Source organism: Arachis stenosperma, chromosome 4, assembly GCF_014773155.1.
Source record: "Arachis stenosperma cultivar V10309 chromosome 4, arast.V10309.gnm1.PFL2, whole genome shotgun sequence".
Classification (NCBI taxonomy): Eukaryota; Viridiplantae; Streptophyta; class Magnoliopsida; order Fabales; family Fabaceae; genus Arachis; species Arachis stenosperma.
In genome coordinates, this window is record NC_080380.1 from 103,728,959 (window position 1) to 103,752,332 (window position 23,374).

Sequence of the window (23,374 nt, forward strand, 5' to 3'; positions counted from 1 at the left end):
ATCTGAATGAAATCATGAAGGCTAATCCTGGTTCAAGAGCCAACATGGGGACTACTCCACAGCCAGAGGGGTTGCCAAGGTTTAGGAACTTGTACATCTATTTGGCTGCTTGCAAGAATGTATTTAAAGCAGGGTGTAGACCCTTTATAGTTTTGGATGGGACGTTTTTGAAAGGTTACTTTGGAGGGCAATTACTAATAGCCGTTGGTCAAGACGCAAACAATCAACTATTTCCAATAGCGTATGGGGTTGTTGATGCAGAAACTAGGGAAAATTGGAGATTCTTTCTGGAGGAGTTGCACACTAACATAGGGGACTACAATGAGAATGGCTAGGTTTTTATGTCAGACTAGCAAAAGGTGATGTGCACTATGACCATATTTTTGAATTCTTGTATGTTTCTAGAAGTTACTTTTCAAATGTCTCCTAATTATTTGTGGTTGCCATTCAATGTAGGGATTGATACCAGCATTACAAGACGTGATGCCGGGGGTCAAGCATAGATTTTGTTGTATGCATATGTGGAGAAATCTGAACAAGAGATGGAAGGATAAGGAACTTAAGGCAGCATTTTGGCAATGTGCAAAAGCAACTACTGATTAAGAGTTCAATGATGCAATGGCAACTGTAAAATGGATCAACAAACAAGCATAGGAGTATTTGTCAAAATTTGAACAAGAACAGTGGTCGAGATCAACGTTTTTAGGATGACCGAAGGTAGATAGTTTGACAAGCAATAACTGTGAGTCATTTAATTCAACAATTGTGGGTCTGCGAAGGAAGAGCATTTTGACAATGCTTGAGGAGCATAGGTTCTATATCATGAAGACAATGGCAACTCACAAGGACTCACTGATGACTTACACTGGACAGATAGCCCCTGTACAAGTCAGTAGGCTAGAGAAAGAAAAAAGACAAACTAACTACTGGGAAGCACAATGGTGTGGTGATGATGAGCACAACCAGTTTGAAGTAACAAAGTGGCAACATAGAGTGAGAGTCAATACACGAGAGAGGACATGCTCATGTAGAAAATGGCAGCTGACTGGACTACCATGCTGTCATGGGATTGCAGCAATCCAGAGAAAAAATGAGAAGCCTGAAGACTATGTCCATCACAAACTCACCATTAAGGCATATAATAGGACTTACCAGTTTCACATTAGCAGCATACCGAGTCAAGAGTACTAGGAGCATCATGAAGGGATGCCATGTCTGCCTCCTCCATACAAGAGGCCTATTGACAGACCTACAAAGAAGAGGAGAAATGATAGCACTGAGCAGAGCTCTGGGAGCCAATACAAGGCCAAGAAAAGATACGGACAAATAACATGCCAAATCTGCAAGAGGGTCAGTAAAACAAAAACCAATATTAATATCTATTTACTTTACATTTTATTTGCTATTTGTAAATTAAATTTGATGAATGTTGATTTACTTTACTCATGTGCTCTTTGTAAGGCTGGACATAATAGCAGAACTTGTCCTGAGAAAGAAGCTGGAACAACAACTGAAGAACTAGATCTTGATGAGGAAGAAGCTAGGGAGCAAGAAGCTAACTGGGAGGAGACCATAGAGGCTGCACACACTGCACATGTTGCAGATGAGGAAGACCTCACTCAAAACCATCCACAAAGTTAGCCTGATCAAGTAAACAATGTGATTTAGGTTACCTTGTTGTTCCAAACTGTTGGATCTGTTTCCATAAAAGGTTTGTTTTCATGAATGGACAAATTGATGCAGAATAACATCAATGATGGGAACACTACAACAAATGCTGCACCCCCTAATGTAGCCACTATACCACCAAGAGGAAGAGGCAGCACCACTCGAAAAGGACTGGCAGCCACTACAACACCTCCAACTCCAACACAAAACGCAGCAGCTACACCACCACCCCCTGCTCAACCTAGGGTTGTCAGGCCTGATGTTGGGTCTAGATCCCAAATTTCTGCATCTCCATCTAATGCTGCAGTCCCATGTAGTGGGACTGGGTCAATGCCACAAGGTCCATTAGTTAGGCCCACTCTTCAGGCCCAACCTACAGCACCATTTAGGCCACCAATTGTGACTAGGGAGACCATGGCAGTAGCAAGCCCAGCCACACAGAGCAGGTTTACAGGCTTCATGCCCACCCCATCCTTAAAGAAGAAAGAGCCATCCGGACCATCACCATCAAAACCATCAACAAATGACAAGAACTGAACTGAGAATCTTGGGTTTTTTAGTTTGTTGTTAGCTCCATTTTGGACATGATTTAGTTAATATGCACCCAAGTGCCATTATGACATGTAAGTGCTATCCAAGTCTTTTTGTGTTTTGTTAGTGTCATTTTGGGTCTGTAGCAGTTACTATGAACATAAGTGTCATTTTGCTAGTCTTATTTGGGGCCTGAACTTTGTTACTCTGAATAATTAACGATTATAACTTCATGTTGTGCTCCTGGTGTTTTATTGAGCTTCTGTTGACAAATTGATGAGCGGATATTTTATACGCTTTTTGGGGGTAATTTCATGTAGATTTTAGTATGTTTTAATTAGTTTTTAATAGAATTTTATTAGTTTTAAAGCAAAAATCATATTTCTGGACTTTACTATGAGTGTGTGTATTTCTCTGTGATTTCAGGTATTTTCTGGCTGAAATTGAGGAAGCTGAGCAAAAGTCTGACTTAGGCTGAAAAAGGACTGCTGATGCTGTTGGATCCTGACCTCCCTGCACTCGAAATAGATTTTCTGGAGCTACAGGAGTCCAATTGGCGCGCTCTCAACGGCGTTGGAAAGTAGACATCCAGGGCTTTCCAGCAATATATAATAGTCCATACTTTGCGCAAAGATAGATGACGTAACTTGGCGTTGAACGCCAAGTACATGCTGCTGTCTGGAGTTAAACGCCAGAAAAACGTCATGATCCGGAGTTGAACGCCCAAAACACGTCATAACTTGGAGTTCAACTCCAAGAAAAGCCTCTACTCATGGATAGCTTTAGTCTCAGCCCCAGCACACACCAAGTGGGCCCCAGAAGTGGATTTCTGCACCAATTATCTTAGTTTACTCATATTCTGTAAACCTAGGTTACTAGTTTTCTATTTAAACAACTTTTAGAGAATTATTCTGTACCTGATGACATTTTCAGATCTAAATTACATACTTTTGACGGCATGAGTCTCTAAACTCCATTGTTGGGGGTGAGGAGCTCTGCAGCGTCTCGATGAATTAATACAATTCCTTTATTTTCCATTCAAACACGCTTGTTCTTATCTAAGATGTTCATTCGCGCTTAATTATGGAGAAGGTGATGATCTGTGACACTCATCACCTTCCTCAATCCATGAACGTGTGCCTGACAACCACCTCCGTTCTACATCAGATTGAATGAGTATCTCTTAGATTCCTTAATCAGAATCTTCGTGGTATAAGCCGGATTGATGGCGGCATTCATGAGAATCCGGAAAGTCTAAACCTTGTCTGTGGTATTCCGAGTAGGATTCTGGGATTGAATGACTGTGACGAGCTTCAAACTCCTGAAGGCTGGGCGTTAGTGACAGACGCAAAAGAATCAATGGATTCTATTCCAATCTGATTGAGAACCGACAGATGATTAGCCGTGCTGTGACAGAGCATAGGAACGTTTTCACTGAGAGGATGGGAGGTAGCCATTGACAACGGTGACACCCTACATAGAGCTTGCCATGGAAGGGACCTTGCGTGTGGGAAGAGGACTTCAAGGAAAAGTAGAAATTCAAAGGACAAAGCATCTCCAAAACTCCAACATATTTCTCATTACTGCACAACAAGTAACGCTTTTATTCTCTTTTATTTTTCCAATCTAATAATTCCAACTGATAATTTTAATTAATATCCTGACTAAGATTAATAAAATAAATATAGTTCGTTTCAACAAAAAATAATCTCCGTGGGATCGACCCTTACTCACGTAAGGTATTACTTGGACGACCCAGTGCACTTGCTGGTTAGTTGTGCGAATTGCCAAAGAGTTAGATTGCATTTCGTGCACCAAGTTTTTGGCGCCGTTGCCGGGGATTATTCGAGTTTGAACAACTAAAGGTTTATTTTATTTCTTAGATTAGGAATAATTTATTTTTATTTTTATTGTTATAGAGTCATCAAATTCTGATAGGATAGTTTCTTTTCAAAAATTTCTTTTCAAAAATATTATTTTTCTTTATTAATTGTTAATTTTTCGTGAGTTTAGTGTCTTGTTCTAAGTTTGGTGTTAATTGCATATTTTATATTTTCTTTAAAAATTTTTCGTGTTAGTGTTCTAGGTTCTTCCTTGATCTTCAAGTTGTTCTTGTTCACTTTTCTTGGTTGATCTTTAATTTTTTTTTTCTTTCTTGCTTTGTGTCTTTTCTTGTTTCACTTGTGTTCTTTTTAAAGCATTAATTAGAATATTCAGAACAAGTGTTACATTTACTCCCAATTGGCTAGAGTATTGGTTTATATTCTTGATAATTGGGTTTACGCTTTGGAATCTTTTTCAAAAATAATTTTTCTTTGATTGAATCTTGTGCCAAACTTTAAGTTTGGTGTTTTCTTGTTAATTTTTTCATAATTTTCGAAAATTTTATTAAAGTTTTCTAAAAATTTTAAGTTTGGTGTTCTTCCTTTTGTTCTTGGTGTTCTTGTGAATCTTCAAGGTGTTCTTGAGTTTTTCTTGTGTCTTGATCTTAAAATTTTTAAATTTGGTTGTTCCTTGGTGTTTTCCCTCCAAAAATTTTCGAAAATAAGGAGCATTAGATCTAAAAATTTTAAGTCTTGTGTCTTTTGTGTGTTTTTCTCTTTCATCATAAAATTCAAAATTCAAAAAAAATATCTTTTCTAACTAATTTTGAACTATTTTTTTCGAAATTTTTTTTTATAAAAATTCAGATTTCAATTTTAAAATTTTTCAATTCTTATCTTTTTAAGTAAAAAAAAAAATTTATTATCTTTTTCAAAAATATCCTAACCACTTTCTCTCTCCTCACTTTTTCAAAAATCTTCATAAAATATTTTCAAATTCTTATTAATTTTTTATTTTAATTTTCTTATTTTATCTTATTTTTATTTTGGTTTTTATTTTATTTTGAATTTTTTTTATAAACTAAAAATTTAAATCCACATTACCCCTTTACTCCAACATGGACATAAGCGAAAATGAACCGTCCAAGAGGACTTTGGGGTCATATGCTAGCCCCACTACTGCTTCATATGGGAGTAGTATCTGTATACCCTCCATTGGAGTTAGTAGCTTTGAGTTGAATCCTCAGCTCATTATCATGGTGCAGCAAAGCTGCCAGTATTCCGGTCTTCCACATGAAGAACCTACAGAGTTTCTGGCACAATTTTTACAAATTGCTGACATAGTACATGATAAGGAAGTAGATCAGGATGTCTACAGATTATTACTGTTTCCATTTGCTGTAAAAGATCAAGCTAAGAGGTGGTTAAACAACCAATCTAAGAACAGCATAAAAACATGGAAACAACTGTCAGAAAAATTTCTGAATCACTATTTCCCTCCAAAACGGATGACACAGCTAAGGCTAAGCATCCAAGGCTTCAAACAAGGAGATAATGAATCCCTTTATGATGCCTGGGAGAGATACAGAGAGATGCTAAGAAAATGCCCCTCTGAAATGTTTTCAGAGTGGGTGCAATTAGACATCTTCTACTATGGGCTTACAGAAAAAGCTCAGATTTCTCTAGACCACTCAGCTGGTGGATCTATACATATGAGAAAAACAATTGAAGAAGCTCAAGAGCTTATTGATACAGTTGCCAGAAATCAGCATCTGTACCTAAGCAGTGGATCTTCCATGAAAGAAGAAGCTAAAACAGTAACTGCTGAACTCAGTCCTGTAGATCAGGCTAATGAATTCAATCAACAATTAGACTTTCTAACTCAGCACCTAGCCGAATTCAAGGAAATACTACAGGAAACAAGAATGGCTAACAGGAATATGGAAGTACAGTTAAGGCAAACAGAAAAGCAACGGTCAAAACAAATAGCAGAAGAATGCCACGCAGTTCAACTAAGAAGTGGGAAGACATTAAATACCACACTTCAAAGCAGCAGGAAGCCAAGAAATGAACAAATGGCTACTCAAAATCCCTCTGAGGACAATCAGAGCCCAGAGAAGAATAAGGCTGGCGCTGAACGCCCAGACCATGCTCATTCTGGCGTTCAACGCCAGAAACAAGCATGAATCCGGCGTTGAACGCCCAAGGGAAGCATAGTTCTGACGTTCAGATGCCAGTAACAGATAAGGAGTTGGCGTCTAACGCCACTCCAGCTTCCACCCCTGGCATTCAAACACCAGTGGAAAATCAGTCACATACAAGTGCCGATAACAACCCTTCTAAAAAGGCTTCCCAACCCACTTCTACAGGTAATAAACCTGCAGCAACTAAGGTTGAGGAATACAAAGCCAAAATGCCTTATCCTCAAAAACTCTGCCAAGCGAAACAGGATAAACAATTTGCCCGCTTTGCAGACTATCTCAGGACTCTTGAAATAAAGATTCCGTTTGCAGAAGCACTTGAGCAAATACCCTCTTATGCTAAGTTCATGAAAGAGATCTTAAGTCATAAGAAGGATTGGAGGGAGACTGAAAAAGTTTACCTCACTGAAGAATGCAGTGTAGTCATTCTGAAAAGCTTACCTGAGAAGCTTAAAGATCCTGGGAGCTTCATGATACCATGCACATTAGAGGGTAACTGCACCAAGACAGCTCTATGTGATCTTGGGGCAAGCATCAACCTAATCCCTGCATCCACTATCAGAAAGCTTGGCTTGACTAAAGAGGTCAAACCAACCCGGATCTGTCTTCAACTTGCTGATGGTTCTATTAAATACTCATCAGGCATAATTGAGGACATGATTATCAAGGTTGGGCCATTTGCCTTCCCTACTGACTTTGTAGTGCTGGAAATGGAGGAGCACAAGAGTGCAACTCTCATTTTAGGAAGACCATTCCTAGCAACTGGACGAACCCTCATTGACGTCCAAAAAGGGGAGATAACCCTGAGAGTCAATGAGGATGAGTTTAAGTTGAATGTTGTCAAAGCTTTGCAACATCCAGACATATTAGACGACTGCCTGGGTGTTGATATTATTGACTCCCTGGTGGAAGAGGTCTATATGACTGAGAGTCTCGAATCAGAGCTAGAGGACATTTTTAAAGATGTTCAGCCTGATCTGGAGGAACCAGAGAAAATAAAAGAACCTCTAAAAACTCCTCAGGAAGAGGAGAAACCTCCTAAACCCGAGCTCAAACCATTACCACCATCCCTGAAATATGCATTTCTGGGAGAAGGTGACACTTTTCCTGTAATCATAAGCTCTGCTTTAGGGCCACAGGAAGAGAAAGCATTAATTCAAGTGCTAAGGACACACAAGACAGCTCTTGGGTGGTCCATCAGTGATCTCAAGGGCATTAGCCCAGCCAGATGCATGCACAAGATCTTACTGGAAGGTGACGCCAAGCCAGTGGTTCAACCACAAAGGCGGCTGAATCCAGCCATGAAGGAGGTGGTGCAGAAAGAGGTCACTAAGTTACTAGAGGCTGGGATTATTTATCCTATTTCTGATAGCCCCTGGGTAAGCCCTGTCCAAGTCGTCCCTAAGAAAGGTGGCATGACAGTGGTTCATAATGAAAAAAATGAACTGGTTCCTACAAGAACAGTTACAGGGTGGCGTATGTGTATTGATTATAGAAGGCTCAATACAGCCACCAGAAAGGATTATTTTCCTTTACCATTCATAGACCAGATGCTAGAAAGACTAGCAGGTCATGAATACTACTGCTTCCTGGATGGATATTCAGGTTATAATCAAATTGCAGTAGATCCCCAAGATCAAGAGAAAACGGCATTCACATGTCCATCTGGAGTATTTGCATACAGAAGGATGCCATTTGGCTTGTGCAATGCACCTGCAACCTTTCAAAGGTGCATGCTCTCCATCTTCTCTGATATGGTGGAGAAGTTTCTGGAAGTCTTCATGGATGACTTTTCAGTATTTGGAGACTCATTCAGCTCCTGCCTTAACCATTTAGCACTTGTTCTGAAAAGATGCCAAGAGACTAACCTAGTTTTAAATTGGGAAAATGTCACTTTATGGTGACTGAAGGGATTGTCCTTGGGCACAAAATTTCAAACAAGGGAATAGAGGTGGATCAAGCTAAGGTAGAGGTAATTGAAAAATTACCACCACCTGCCAATGTTAAGGCAATCAGAAGTTTTCTGGGGCATGCAAGATTCTATAGGAGGTTTATAAAGGATTTTTCAAAAATCGCCAAACCTCTGACCAATCTGCTAGCTGCTGACACGCCATTTGTGTTTGACACAAAGTGTCTGCAGGCGTTTGAGACCCTGAAAACTAAGCTGGTCACAGCACCAGTTATTTCTGCACCAGACTGGACATTACCCTTTGAACTAATGTGTGATGCTAGTGACCATACCATCGGTGCAGTATTGGGACAGAGGCATAACAAGCTTCTGCATGTCATTTATTATGCTAGCAGTGTTTTAAATGATGCCCAGAAAAATTACACAACCACAGAAAAAGAATTACTTGCAGTGGTTTATGCCATTGACAAGTTTAGATCCTACTTAGTAGGATCAAAAGTGATTGTGTACACTGACCATGCTGCTCTTAAATATCTACTCACAAAGCAGGATTCAAAGCCCAGGCTCATAAGATGGGTGTTGCTTCTGCAAGAGTTTGACATAGAAATAAGAGACAGAAAAGGAACAGAGAATCAAGTAGCTGATCACCTGTCCCGAATAGAACCAGTAGCAGGAGCATCCCTCCCTCCTACTGAGATCTCTGAAACCTTTCCGGATGAGCAATTGTTTGCTGTTCAGGAAGCTCTGTGGTTTGTAGACATTGCAAACTATAAGACACAAGGTTCTCCTTTTGTAACCATGGAGAGGAAGCATGAAAAGCTTCTCTCACTGCAGAGTCAATCAAAGCCCCCACAGTCCAACTCTAAGTTTGGTGTTGGGAGGCCACAACCAAACTCTAAGTTTGGTGTTGAACCCCCACATTCAAACTCTAAGTTTGATGTTGGGAGGCCACAACCAAACTCTAAGTTTGGTGTTGAACCCCCACATTCAAACTCTAAGTTTGATGTTGGAAGGTCCCAACCTTGCTCTGATTATCTGTGAGACTCCATGAGAGCTCACTGTCCAGCTAAGGACAATAAAGAAGCGCTTGCTGGGAGGCAACCCAGCCAATCACAAAATTTAATTTTATTCGTTTTGATTAATTAATTAATTTTTACAGGTATATGTCAAAGTATCTTCAAGGTAAAATAGCAATTGATTGGATTCACAGAGTTACAAGGGAATTTGGAAGCTCACTGGGGTGAAAAAGCCAGTAAGAAACATTTTGGGCGTTGAACGCCCAAAAGAAGCACCCACTGGGCGTTCAACGCCAGTAAGGGTAGCCATCTGGGCGTTAAACGCTAGAAAGGAGCATCTTCTGGGCGTTGAACGCCAGAAAGAAGCACCTTCTGGGCGTTTAACGCCAGATTGACAGCATCCTGGGCGTTCAGAAAAACGCCCAGTGACAAAGGACTTCCTGGCGTTCAACGCCAGAAAGAAGCAACAGCTGGGCGTTGAACGCCCAAGAGAAGCAGCAATTGGGCGTTAAACGCCCAAAACATGCAGCATTTGGGCGTTTAACGCGAGGATGGTGGGGAGGAGGTAAAATTCGTTTTTCTTCACAAATTTTCTAATTTTTATGTTTCAATTCATGATTTCTTGCATAAACATGTTTCAAAATATCATCCTTCAATTCCAAAAATTTTAATCCTAATTTCTAAAATCCCTTTTTCAAAAATATCAAATGTATCTTAATTCATCAACACAAATCTTTTTCCAATCCAATTTTTTTTCAAATCTTTTTAATTTCTTCTCATATGTTTCTCAACTCATCTTATTTTTGTTTCGAAACTGCCTCTCCTTCTATTCCTCTCCTTTCCTTTCTTTTGCTTGAGGACAAGCAAACCTCTAAGTTTGGTGTGATTTGCCATGATCACTGAGCTAAAACTCATTAAGATCATGGCACCTAAGGGAACAGGAAGAGTAAGGATGTGAACTTAAGGGAGCTGAAGCATCAGAAATTAATTCTTGAAGGCACCCCACAGACTAGAGGAACATCCACCTCCCAAAATACAGGTTGTTAAGTTCTAATTCTAGCTTTAACTCTGTGATAGTATTATTATAGGATTTTACCTTAGAAGTTATATAGGAGTAGTAGTAATTAGCATATCTATTTTGGTTTTATTTCCAATTAAGTTATAATTTATTTTTCTCATCATCATCAAACATGAATAAAATAGTAATTTGTAGAATAAAGAGGCAATTTAATTTTTTCGAGTTCTTAATAAGGAAAATTCTAATTATTTATATGTGGTGGCAATACTTTTTGTCTTCTGAATGAATGCTTGAACAGTGCATAATTTTGATATTGAATTTTATGAATGTTAAAATTGTTGGCTCTTGAAAGAATGATGAACAAGAGAAATATTATTGATGATCTGAAAATTCATGAAATTGATTCTTGAAGCAAGAAAAAGCATTCAAAAAAAAAAATTTTCTTGCGAAAAAAAAAAGAGAAAGAAAAAGCAAGCAGAAAAAGCCAATAGCCCTTAAAACCAAAAGGCAAGGGTAAAAAGGATCCAAGGCTTTGAGCATTAATGGATAGGAGGGCCCAAGGAAATAAATCCGGGTCTAAGCGGCTAAATCAAGCTGTCCCTAACCATGTGCTTGTGTCATGCAGGTCCAAGTGAAAAGCTTGAGACTGAGTGGTTAAAGTCGTGATCCAAAGCAAGAAGAGTGTGCTTAAGAGCTCTGGACACCTCTAATTGGGGACTCTAGCAAAGCTGAGTCACAATCTGAAAAGGTTCACCCAATTATGTGTCTGTGGCATTTATGTATCTGGTGGTAATACTGGAAAACAAAGTGCTTAGGGCCACGGCCAAGACTCATGAAGTAACTGTGTTCAAGAATCAACATACTAAACTAGGAGAATCAATAATACTATCTAAATTCTGAGTTCCTATGGATGCCAATCATTCTGAATTTCAAAGGATAAAGTGAGATGCCAAAACTGTTCAGAAGCAAAAAGCTACTAGTCCCGCTCATCTAACTAGAATCTGAGCTTCACTTGAAACTCTGAGATATTATTGTTCCTTAATTTCTTTTCATCCTATTTTATTTATCTAGTTGCTTGAGGACAAGCAACAGTTTAAGTTTGGTGTTGTGATGAGCGGATATTTTATACGCTTTTTGGGGGTAATTTCATGTAGATTTTAGTATGTTTTAATTAGTTTTTAATAGAATTTTATTAGTTTTAAAGCAAAAATCATATTTCTGGACTTTACTATGAGTGTGTGTATTTCTCTGTGATTTCAGGTATTTTCTGGCTGAAATTGAGGAAGCTGAGCAAAAGTCTGACTTAGGCTGAAAAAGGACTGCTGATGCTGTTGGATCCTGACCTCCCTGCACTCGAAATGGATTTTCTGGAGCTACAGGAGTCCAATTGGCGCGCTCTCAACGGCGTTGGAAAGTAGACATCCAGGGCTTTCCAGCAATATATAATAGTCCATACTTTGCGCAAAGATAAACGACGTAACTTGGCGTTGAACGCCAAGTACATGCTGCTGTCTGGAGTTAAACGCCAGAAAAACGTCATGATCCGGAGTTGAACGCCCAAAACACGTCATAACTTGGAGTTCAACTCCAAGAAAAGCCTCTACTCGTGGATAGCTTTAGTCTCAGCCCCAGCACACACCAAGTGGGCCCCAGAAGTGGATTTCTGCACCAATTATCTTAGTTTACTCATATTCTGTAAACCTAGGTTACTAGTTTTCTATTTAAACAACTTTTAGAGAATTATTCTGTACTTGATGACATTTTCAGATCTAAATTACATACTTTTGACGGCATGAGTCTCTAAACTCTATTGTTGGGGGTGAGGAGCTCTGCAGCGTCTCGATGAATTAATACAATTCCTTTATTTTCCATTCAAACACGCTTGTTCTTATCTAAGATGTTCATTCGCGCTTAATTATGGAGAAGGTGATGATCCGTGACACTCATCACCTTCCTCAATCCATGAACGTGTGCCTGACAACCACCTCCGTTCTACATCAGATTGAATGAGTATCTCTTAGATTCCTTAATCAAAATCTTCGTGGTATAAGCCGGATTGATGGCGGCATTCATGAGAATCCGGAAAGTCTAAACCTTGTCTGTGGTATTCCGAGTAGGATTCTGGGATTGAATGACTGTGACGAGCTTCAAACTCCTGAAGGCTGGGCGTTAGTGACAGACGCAAAAGAATCAATGGATTCTATTCCAACCTGATTGAGAACCGACAGATGATTAGCCGTGCTGTGACAGAGCATAGGAACGTTTTCACTGAGAGGATGGGAGGTAGCCATTGACAACGGTGACACCCTACATAGAGCTTGCCATAGAAGGGACCTTGCGTGTGGGAAGAGGACTTCAAGGAAAAGTAGAAATTCAAAGGACAAAGCATCTCCAAAACTCCAACATATTTCTCATTACTGCACAACAAGTAACGCTTTTATTCTCTTTTATTTTTCCAATCTAATAATTCCAACTGATAATTTTAATTAATATCCTGACTAAGATTAATAAAATAAATATAGTTCGTTTCAACAAAAAATAATCTCCGTGGGATCGACCCTTACTCACGTAAGGTATTACTTGGACGACCCAGTGCACTTGCTGGTTAGTTGTGCGAATTGCCAAAGAGTTAGATTGCATTTCGTGCACCACAAATCTATTTTAAATGGCTTACATATACTCTATATAGCTTGCTCACATCACAACAACAATAACTCAGTCACAGCACAAGAATAACATAGCATACATTAAATCATCTCAATTACAATGAGGAGAAGATTACAAATTCTAAAGTGTCATTGTTACACTATTATACTGTGCACTGTCTACCTACTTAGCCAAACTAAACATAATCAAAGCCACATTTAACCTAATCAATATACGCATAAAAATTAGGCACAACTCAACCCTCTTCAGATGCTCCTTCATGTTATTCACCACAGATAGTACCATCATCATCCTATCAATTTCCTGGCCATCCCCACACTCGACATTGATTCTGCTTTTCTTTTTTGGTTCTGATTTGACTAGCATATTACTATTCTCTGAAGAAACTTCTCCTTCCACACATTCTTCTTGTATTTTATCCAACCATTGAAAATACCCGCAACGTATTTGTGTGTTCTAGCACAACACGAAAATTTCAAAGATCAGAGAACAATCGAAAACTAAAATTGAATAAGCACAGACGACAAACTAAGAAGGGATATTGCATTACTTCCTCACATATTCATCAAAATTCCAAGCTTACATTCCACATAGGGCAGCGTAGAAACCATCCATCAGGGTTGCTACTTGTCTTCGACTTCAACGGAACCACTGGAAAGGGACAAAAGCAACAGCAATCGTAAGTTTTGCTCACAATACCGGAAGCACCATCCACGTTGAAGGCTTGCATCAATGACTGTTTTCTCACCGTTGTAGCTTTTCCACGAGCCTTTGCTGTATGCATCTTCTAATTTTGGATCCCTTCCTGCGAGTGAACGAAGAGAGCAATATTGGGGATTAGGGCAAAGATCTCTTATTTGGGGCAAAGTCAAGTTCAATTAATTTTATTTCCACCTAGGCTAACAAATTACTTAATTAAAAATTACAATTCAAATAAAACTTGTTTTGTCAGCAAAATCCGGTGTCCAAGTCAGCATTGTCCTCACCGGAGCTTTGGTCCGGCAAGCACATGGACACGTTTGTCAATTTTTAAAATTATCCAGGTACCATTTTGTCAATTACAATAGTGAGGTGCCGAAATATCAGCGTTTGAATCTTTTGGGTACTGATTTGATCATTACCTTGTAGATTTATTTAATATCTCAGTACAATAAAAACGCTGAGTACTATCGAATTTACTATCACAAAGTAACAACGGATTTATTGTTAGATTTACCGGCGGTAATGACGTCGAATTCGTAAGGTTAACTAATTACCGGCAGACTCTGCTTTCCGACGGTAATATTTGAAGGAAAAATAAATTAAATTGACACTTCCTTTACCGTCGAAAAAATCCAACGGTAACTCCAATTAGTGAAACACTGCATTTTGGTGTCCCGCAATGGGTTACCATTGGAATTTTCCGACGATAAAGGGGCATAAATTCAAATCACAAACCCTCTTTTCCCGAATTCGAAACCATCACCACCATCCCTCTTTCTGCTTCCAGTATCGCTGCCACCACCACCTGCCACCACGATCGATACCACCCACCGTCGACCCTTCCTTCTTCTCCTTCTCCCCCTCCCTCCCTCCCCCCTCTCTCTCTCTCTTTCCTTCCAGTATCATCGTCATCACCATTTGCCGCCACCGCGAGATCACCACCGTCGGCACTCCCTCTTCGTCGCCGTCAAAACACCGCCGACCCCTCATTCTTCTCCTTCTCTACCTCCTTTTCTCTCTCTTGCTCTCTCTCTCTCTCTCTCTCTAGTATCGCCGTCACCACCATCAGCCACCACTGCCAAGACTACCATCATTGGCACCCCCTCTCCATCGCCGTCAACCCACCACCGGCCCCTCTTTTTTCTCCTTCTTTCTCTCTGCTCCTCTCCTCTCGTGTCGTCAAATGACCCTCGTCCCCGCCATAATCGCACCGCTACTGCCCAGCATTCAGTGAATTTTTCATTCTTTGGATACCAGCCTTCTGCCACCTGTAGCTTCGGCGACCACCATTCTTCCATTCTGCATTCCAAGTTTCTTTAAACTTTATTTCTCTTTCTTCTTCAAATTCTATTTTGGTTAGGTTGTTTCATTATTCTAATTTTAGTTAACTAATTTAGTTATAGTTAGTTTTTTATTTTAGTGAATTTTAGGTGGTTAGGATAGGTTAGTTTTAGGATTATTAGTTTGTGTTATATTAGTGAAAGTGTTGGAAATTGACTGAATTGATGGATAATGCTGCTAATTTTTTATTGAATATGTTGAATATGTGAATTAATGTTAAAAGACTATTTATTTTTGTTGAACAATTGCTGAAATTTAGTTGAATAGCATTAGCTTGAAGAAAAAGCTCTCAACTGTTACTTAGTTGCGTTAATTGTGCATCTTTGATGTATGTTCTTGCCAAATGTTCGTTTATATGCCTCTATGTCTATTGTCTGTTTTAAATTTTATGTTGTAGCTACCATGTGATTTAGGGTGTTTGATTTTTGCTTGACATAGTTAATTAAATCTATTTTTGATATAGGATTCTAATGCGATGAATATTATTTGCTAATTGAGTTATGCGTATATATGTTATGGGTAACTGCTAAGTTGCTTGAATGAAGTATTTTTCAAACTTAGTATTTGGTTTAGATCCAATAATGCACATTATGGTTGATATGGTTGTATTGTAAGACAGTTGCTATTCAGATCATCAAATGTTGAACTTAATGTTGTGATATTAGTTATAGGAATTACTAGGTATTGTTATAATTTATTATTGATTTCTTGTGTTGAATTTCTATTAATTGGTATGTTTTTCACAAACAAGACGATAGGTAAAGGTGCTGTGGATCAGGATGCTAGTCGTGGTCGTAGCCGTGATCAGGGTAGAGGAAGGATTTCTTCCGGTACCCCGAGACTTCTTGTGTAAAACCCTAGTTAATTAATAATTAGTTAATAAATTAATTATGAGGCAAAGAAATTAAAAAATTAATTTTTTTAAATTAAAGAAGTAAAAATATTTAAATTACGAATTAAAACATTAATTTTAAAAATTTTAGCCAAAAATCGGACCGATGAACATAACCAATTGAATCGAATCCAAGTAGGCCCAAGACCAATCCTTTAAACACTCTCCCAATACCCCAAACTCACTCCACTTTAGCAAAATAGAGAGCAAGCACGGTTAGGGAGAAGAGAAGGTGAGGAAACGCTTGCCTATATTCACATCCAACTTTAAATCATCATAACTTTTTCCGATTGACGAGCTATCTGCAGCCATGCATTCATCTCGAAATTCTCTTCAAATTCATTTGAACAAAATGGTAAAAAATTAAAATTTCTCACCCAATTCTCACCTCCATTCAATTTTGTAATTTTTTTGTTTTGAATATTGAGACACCTAAGGGAGTCCACACTCCTTATATCCATATAAGAATTGAGAAATGATCATTAAAATATATGAAACAATGAAAGTGTGGAAATACAATATAAGAATAAATAAAAGGTTCCAATTTCTAAAAAACAAACAAATACATGGACTAGACATTTGCAAATGAAATTAATACTGCCATGATCTTTCCTATATCATTATTTATGCTTTATGACGATTATTGACAAGCAAAGACAAAAAAAATAAATTAGAGTTTCACTACTCTAAACTAATTAGTGAGTGAGTTATCTATAGACAATTGCAATATTAGTGAGAACTTTTCTGGCGCAATAGCAGCAAAGACGACACAACGGCAATGGAGGTAACCAACCGGTAGGGTTGTATTAGAATTTATTTTAAATAAATTGTAAAAAAATAATATAGAGAGGGAGGAGGACAACCTATCTAAAGAGAAAGAAGAACGCATCTCTGGTGACATAGGAAGCAGCGGTAGCAGCAGTGGTAGGAGCAACAAAAACGACAGTGACAGTACGATCTACGCGATAAAAGGAGCACTAACCAAGCCCATGCAATCATTAATTTGGATGCTGTTGATGGTGGCTAACGGAAGGGGCTGTCGGAGGAGGTTTGAAAGAAGGGGGAAGAGAGGGAGAGAGAGAGGAGAAAGTTAAAGAGACTAGTTCGAAAATGAGGGAGAAGAGGATTTATGTTTCGAATTTAGGACACGTTTACCATTGGATTTATCAGTAGATTTATCCAACGATAACGTATTGCCGTGACAAAATGTAGCGTTCTAGTAATTGGGCTTATTGGCGGATTTTGGGCTTACCAGGGCCAATAAATACGACGGTAAAATTCACACCAATTTTTTCTTTTTTTTTTCAATTATTACTGGTGAATTTACCGTCAAAAAGCAAATTCACCGTAGCATTTTGACCTAACGAATTTATTGCCAAATCCGCCTGTAAAAATACCGTTAATATCTTATGCTAAATTTGATAGTGTTCAACATTTTTTGTAGTGAATTAAGAATAATTTACTTAGATGTGATTAAAAAAATAATTGAATAATTATGTATAGTAAAAAAATTGAGATTATTTTAAGGATAAAATTAAAACTTATTTCAAAGTAAGAAAATAAAATTTATTTAAATTAATCATTAACATTACATTAAAGACAAAAAAAGTATAATTCATATTTTATTGTATATATATCATGCTCTTTTTTATCCTTTTTCAGAAATTTATCTATTAGTAATTTTACATGCACTCCATGATTAGTAAAAATCTTGAATTCCTAATGCAATTTAGTCCATTAAAATTCACTTTCATTTTACTTGATTTAGTAACTAAGAATAAAGTATCATTTTTTGTCCTTCAAGATTTTTGTCTTATTTAAGTCCCCAATATTTTAAAATCGTCTTAATGTCATCCTATCGTCAACTTTGTTAATAGATCACTAACATTGAGACGATTTTGAAATGTTAGGTACTTAAGTAGGATAATTTAAATGTTAGGGACAACTCTTAAATTTACCCCCAAATGTAACGACCATCAATTTTAAAAATATAAATATAAATAAGTTATAATTTATTTTAGAGTAAAGTATCATTTTTGTCCCCAACGTTTGGGGTAAATCCTATTTGTGTCCCTAACGTTTAAATCGTCCTATTTATATCCATAACATTTGTAAAAGTGATTCAATATTATCCTGCCGTCAATTTCACATCATGAATGCTTTAGTTTGAGTTTAAAAAATCTCTTATTGAAGTTAGAATACAAATCTCTGGGATAGAATCGAAGATCCACTCTGAAAAATAGCTTATAAAAAGTTGAAACTAATTCATACAAAATTTACATAATTCACTTTTCTAGGAACATAATTGAATCTAAACTCAAATAGTAGGTATAATATTAAAATCGAATACATCTAAGTGAGACCTAATTGAGAATGAATACATCCAAATGAGAATAATTGAAAAATATAATCTCATTTGTTAGTATAATTGATAGTAGGATAACATTGAATCACTTTTATAAACGTTAGGGATACAAATACGACGATTTAAACATTAGGGACACAAATAGGACTTACCCCAAACGTTGGGGACTAAAACAATACTTTACTCTTTATTTTATAAATGGGAGTTTCTTATTTTTAGAAATTATTTTATTAAAAGTAATTAAATTAATTTATAACTATTTGAATTGAATTAAATTCATATTCTTATATATTTTTGTTATGATAAAATATTTTACATAATTAAAATTATAATTTTAGTAATTTATAAATAATAAAAATTATATGTATATTTTAATTTGAGTAATTGATATTTTTTAATTTAAAAATAGAGTTTAGTTAATAATATTATTATCGAGCTCAATATCTGCCGGTATTAGTAAATATTGGTATTCTTTGGTGAACTTAGCTTTACTAATGCTTCACCTATATCTTTTATCACTATGTTAATAATGTTATTTATATTAGTAACTCATATATATTATTACTTGTGTTTTAATATATCTAATTTTTATAATTATCCATTTAAGATATTTATAACTTGAACCGCTGACTTAACAGCTTTATAACTTGACATGTGGCTCATGGAAGACACCCAACCCCTCCCCTGTGTGTCACCAAACCAAATAAGCCATTATTATTACCACTAATCATCATCGTTCTCATAGCCAAAACCAACCGTGAATGTTTCATTTTGAAGAAAGAAAAGAAAGAATGGCCGTGAGAGCGAGGGAATGAGAAACCATGGAACTTCCGACCTTCGGAGTTCGATTTTTTATGATCCGTAACTTCAATAAAAAAATTTAATCTATTAAAAGTGTTCGTATTCTCCTCATCTATATATTGACGTCATTTTTGATCGGTGGAAGTTGACGGTGACGTAGCTCTTCTATCTCTTGAGTTCGGTCAACTGGAGTTTTAGGAAGTACAGACGATTTCTGACATTTTCTTCTTCGGCAGCTCGGTCAGAAAGCTTCTCCGTAGTTCCGAGTATTTTGATTTTGTACGGAGGTAGTGTTTTGGTAATTTTATAATTATTAAATGTGAATTTGATAAGTGAATGTTTATTTCATTGATTATTGATTGAATTTGACTGAATTTATGTTGAATTTTATGATATATTGATATTTTGTGATTAGTTTGGAATTTGGTCAGTTTAAGCGTAGCCAAGAACCGAATTATTTTGATAAATTCAGAGCTGAAATGTTGTTGGTAATCAAGTGGAATTGGTGAGATTTGATGATGACATTGAGATTTAATAAGAAATGAATTATGACATGCTTTAAGATATGAAAATGGTTTGATTTTGAAAGCGGTTGGATTTTAATTGGTCTAATTTTATATTTTCTTTTATATTAGAAATTGTTTTGATTTATTAGAAACAATCTGAAAGAATTTGAGAATTGGTTTGGATAGGACCTGAGAAGGGTGGTAAAGTCCGAGTTTTAGGGGAGATGCTGTCGAAATTTTGTTATAAAATTTAAGACTTTGTTTGAAATATTATTTTGAAAAAGATTGGATTTGAGAGGTTCTATTATTTGCTTTTGATTTATTAAAAAAATAGTTATGTTTCGAGTTTAATTCATTTTAGAAAAATATATCTTTTGAGTTCGATTTATTTAGAAAAGAATTATTTTATGATTTTAAATTATTTAAGAGAAGTATTATGTTTTAAGGTTGATTTAAATATGAAAAGGGCATATGTTTTGAATTTGACTTAAAATTTTTATTCGGATGAGTTTAGTGAACTTTAAAAGTAATTGAATTTTGACTGAATAATTTCGTTTTTCGACGTCTTGGAAAAAGTTAAAGAATTAATTTTAAGGATGGAATTAGGCTTGGTGTTGGCTTTGACATTGGTTTGGAACCTCCTATTTGTATGGTTTGGTTTTGATTTGATTTAGAAACTTTATTTGATTAACTCAATTTAAGAAAACAATGATTGTTAAGGATTTCCAATGAACTTAAGAAAATGAGATTGGTTGTCGCTTCCCTAAATTCTAGAGCCTTTGTTGAGGGGTTTAACTAGTAAATAATTTCTCTTTGTCTTTTGAAAGAAGAATTGGTTTAAGTGGAATTCTTTTAAAGGTTTTGAAGAATGTCATAAAAAGGTGATTTTGGTTTTAAAAGAAAAGATAACATAAAAGAAAAGAAAGAAAGAACGAGCTGAGATAATTGTCTACCTGCTGAAAACGAGCAGAGATAAGGTAGTGAGTCCACCGAGATTTGCTTTCCAGAGATACATCGACCAATCCAGAGGATGGTCGCACCTGTAAGACAAAGGTTGCTTACAGAGGTTATCAATACATACATTTGCTAGTGAGAGCCTCACCTATAAGACAGATGTTGCTTGCAGAGGTTATGTTTGCATACATCGGCTCAAGAGAGTCGCACCTGTAAGTCAGAGGTTGCTTACAGAGGTTATGACACTGGAAACCAAACTCAGACAAAGGTTGCTGAGTTACGTCGGGAGCGGGTTGAAACCGACAGATGAGCTCATTACTTGCACTAAGGATAGACATGCATCATACGTGTTTGTGTATATTTGTTTGTGAGTGTGTTTCTTGTGATTGTGGGTGTGCTATATGATTGCTTAATTTCTGTGTTCTTTGTTTGTTAAGTCTAAATGTATTCTATTGTCCATTGCTGTTGGCTATGGTAATAAAATGAGTATAACTATACACCCCGACCCTACTAAGAACTCCCCAGTTCTTACCCCCTATTTCCACCCCTTTCAGCTATAGGTGCGAAGGTTTAGTACAGAGCTACAAGAGCATAGAAGATTATGTTTACAAGTTAAGTTGTTAGATTTTATTTTTCTCTCGTCGTTTATTCTTTTGGATTTTAGAGAGGATAGGACTTGTATTTTGAAAATCTTGAAATAAGTCTATGTATATAATGCTATGTATCTTTGTGATTAAGTGATCAAAAGTAAAGAATCTTCTTTTTCTTAACTAAAAGTTTCGGTTCATATTCGTGAAGGTCCAATATTAAATAAATATAGTATATAATTAAAGGAATAGAGGTTAGTAGCGCTCGAACTTTTAGTACGATCATGAGGTGCTAAAAGTTAGGGTGTTATACCAAATATTAAGGATAGAAACAATACTTTACTCATATAAAACTATCTTATTTAACTTAACATTTATAATTTCATGTATATTATATATATATATATATATATATATATATATATATATATATATATAAGTTTGATTTGGTAAAATTTTTTGAAGATGTACTTTTGTTTGTAACTTTTAAAAGATAAGGGTGTTTTAAAAAATATCTAAGGTAGAGTTTTTGAAAAAAGACTTATGCTTATTAAAATTTAAAATGGACAAGTTTAGTAGGGTATTACGATACAGAGTCTTATGCTTAAGTCATAATTCAGAGATGGCAAGGTATTACGACCTCTAAAATAAAAATTTAGTACGTATAGTAGTATGAATGATTGATTATAACTAGGAGCCTTTGTAGAAAGAAAGGGGTAAACAAAAACCGCAACTCAAAAGCGCATCACTCCGATCGATAACATAACGAACAAGGATAAACCAACGCGAGATTGTATATATACAAAGGAGTGTCAAAATCAGGATTATCAAGACTCAAAATCCGGCTGCGAAGATAAACGGTCCGAGCATAGCAATATATACATATGATAAAATAAGGAAAACCCCAAAGGGAACCCAAAGGGACACAAATACAAAAACCTATTCTCCAAAATCTCCCATAAGAGGAGTCATCGCAGTTTGTATTATTTAATGGAGATAAAAGTATCTAAGCAAAACATATAAACTAAACAGAGTCCCCAAAAACAAGGAATCTTCGCGAATCTAGAAGTCTCCAGCATGCTTCAGCGGGAAACCTCACGTCCTGCATCTGAAAACCACAAAATCCGCATGGGTGAGAACCAGAGGTCTCCAGCATGGTAACAGCTTCCACATATATAATACATAATAATAGAGGAAAGCCAAAGGAAATCCTAGAACTTCCTCCAGATAATATCAAAGCTTATAAACAAGCTAAACCATATAAGGGCATCTGACTAAAGATTCTTCAATCTAACTAATACTTCCCTTTCCAATTCCTTCAAACCTCCCAACCACCAGCAGGAGTATATTATAGCAAACACAGTTATATCAGACAAAGAATATACAAATAGGAGCAGTTAAGACATTTAGACAATTAGCAAGTAATATGCAGTCAAATAGGCAATCTCAAACAATTCACATAGTATGCATATGATGAATGCCTGTCCCTAGTGGCCGATGATATCATCTTATCGGTTATAGAGCCAATCCGACAAGTCCTGGTCGCTAACCATTGGACTGTCCCTCTGTCGCGCATCCCCAACTCGAGTTATACTCGTTATAAACTTGATCATAAACATGATCCATATCCATCACCCTCACTGGTGAATGTTTCGGGGGCGAGCTCATCCGGGTCTTTCACAGTGCCCGGCCACACTTACGACATAGGGTCAACAGAGTATCAAGTCTCAACCTGGAGCACGTGGTGGCTAGCCACTGCTACTACCCAGGGAAACTCGTATCTCTGATAGTGGAAGTGCAATTCACAATTATCAATAATTCAGCATCAACATGCATGAATTCTCATCCATGGATCAACATCCATATCAGCCATTCCGGCTCACGGTTCAATCCAGAACCAGCCAATATTCATAATCATACACAGCCATTCCGGCTCGCGGTTAAATCCATAACCAGCCATTTCATTAACAATTACAGCCTTTCGGCCCATGGCATAACAAGCACTTCCACCACCATCCTCCGCATCTCACATAATCATCTTTGATCCTCATAGATCATTCATTTTTCCCTTGCTTCACTCGCAAGTTACTTCATTCACTAGCCCCTTTTCTAATAGCTAGGCATATCATAATGATTCAAGACATACATGGTGAGATCGGAGGCTTAGAAGTATGAGATTTGGCTTTTAAAACTCAAAAATCAACTTTGGGATGAAAATAGGGCCACGCGTACGCGCACTCCACGCGCACGCGTGGATGGCCTCAAAAACTCATCGACGCGCAAGCGTCATGCACACTAACGCGTGGATTAAAGATTTGCCAATCGACACGCACGCGCCAACCACGCGTACGCGCGGGTGTTCTCGTGCCCCAGGCACAACACTGGCACAGTTC

General features: G+C 37.1%; 1 protein-coding gene across 1 annotated transcript; it reads left to right on the forward strand.

Moving 5' to 3' along the window:
- Positions 1 to 1,725: 1,725 nt before the first annotated feature.
- On the forward strand, positions 1,726 to 2,205 carry LOC130975264 (uncharacterized). Its single transcript, XM_057900081.1, has one exon. The coding sequence runs from the start codon at positions 1,726 to 1,728 to the stop codon at positions 2,203 to 2,205; it is 480 nt and encodes a 159-aa protein (XP_057756064.1).
- Positions 2,206 to 23,374: the final 21,169 nt, after the last annotated feature.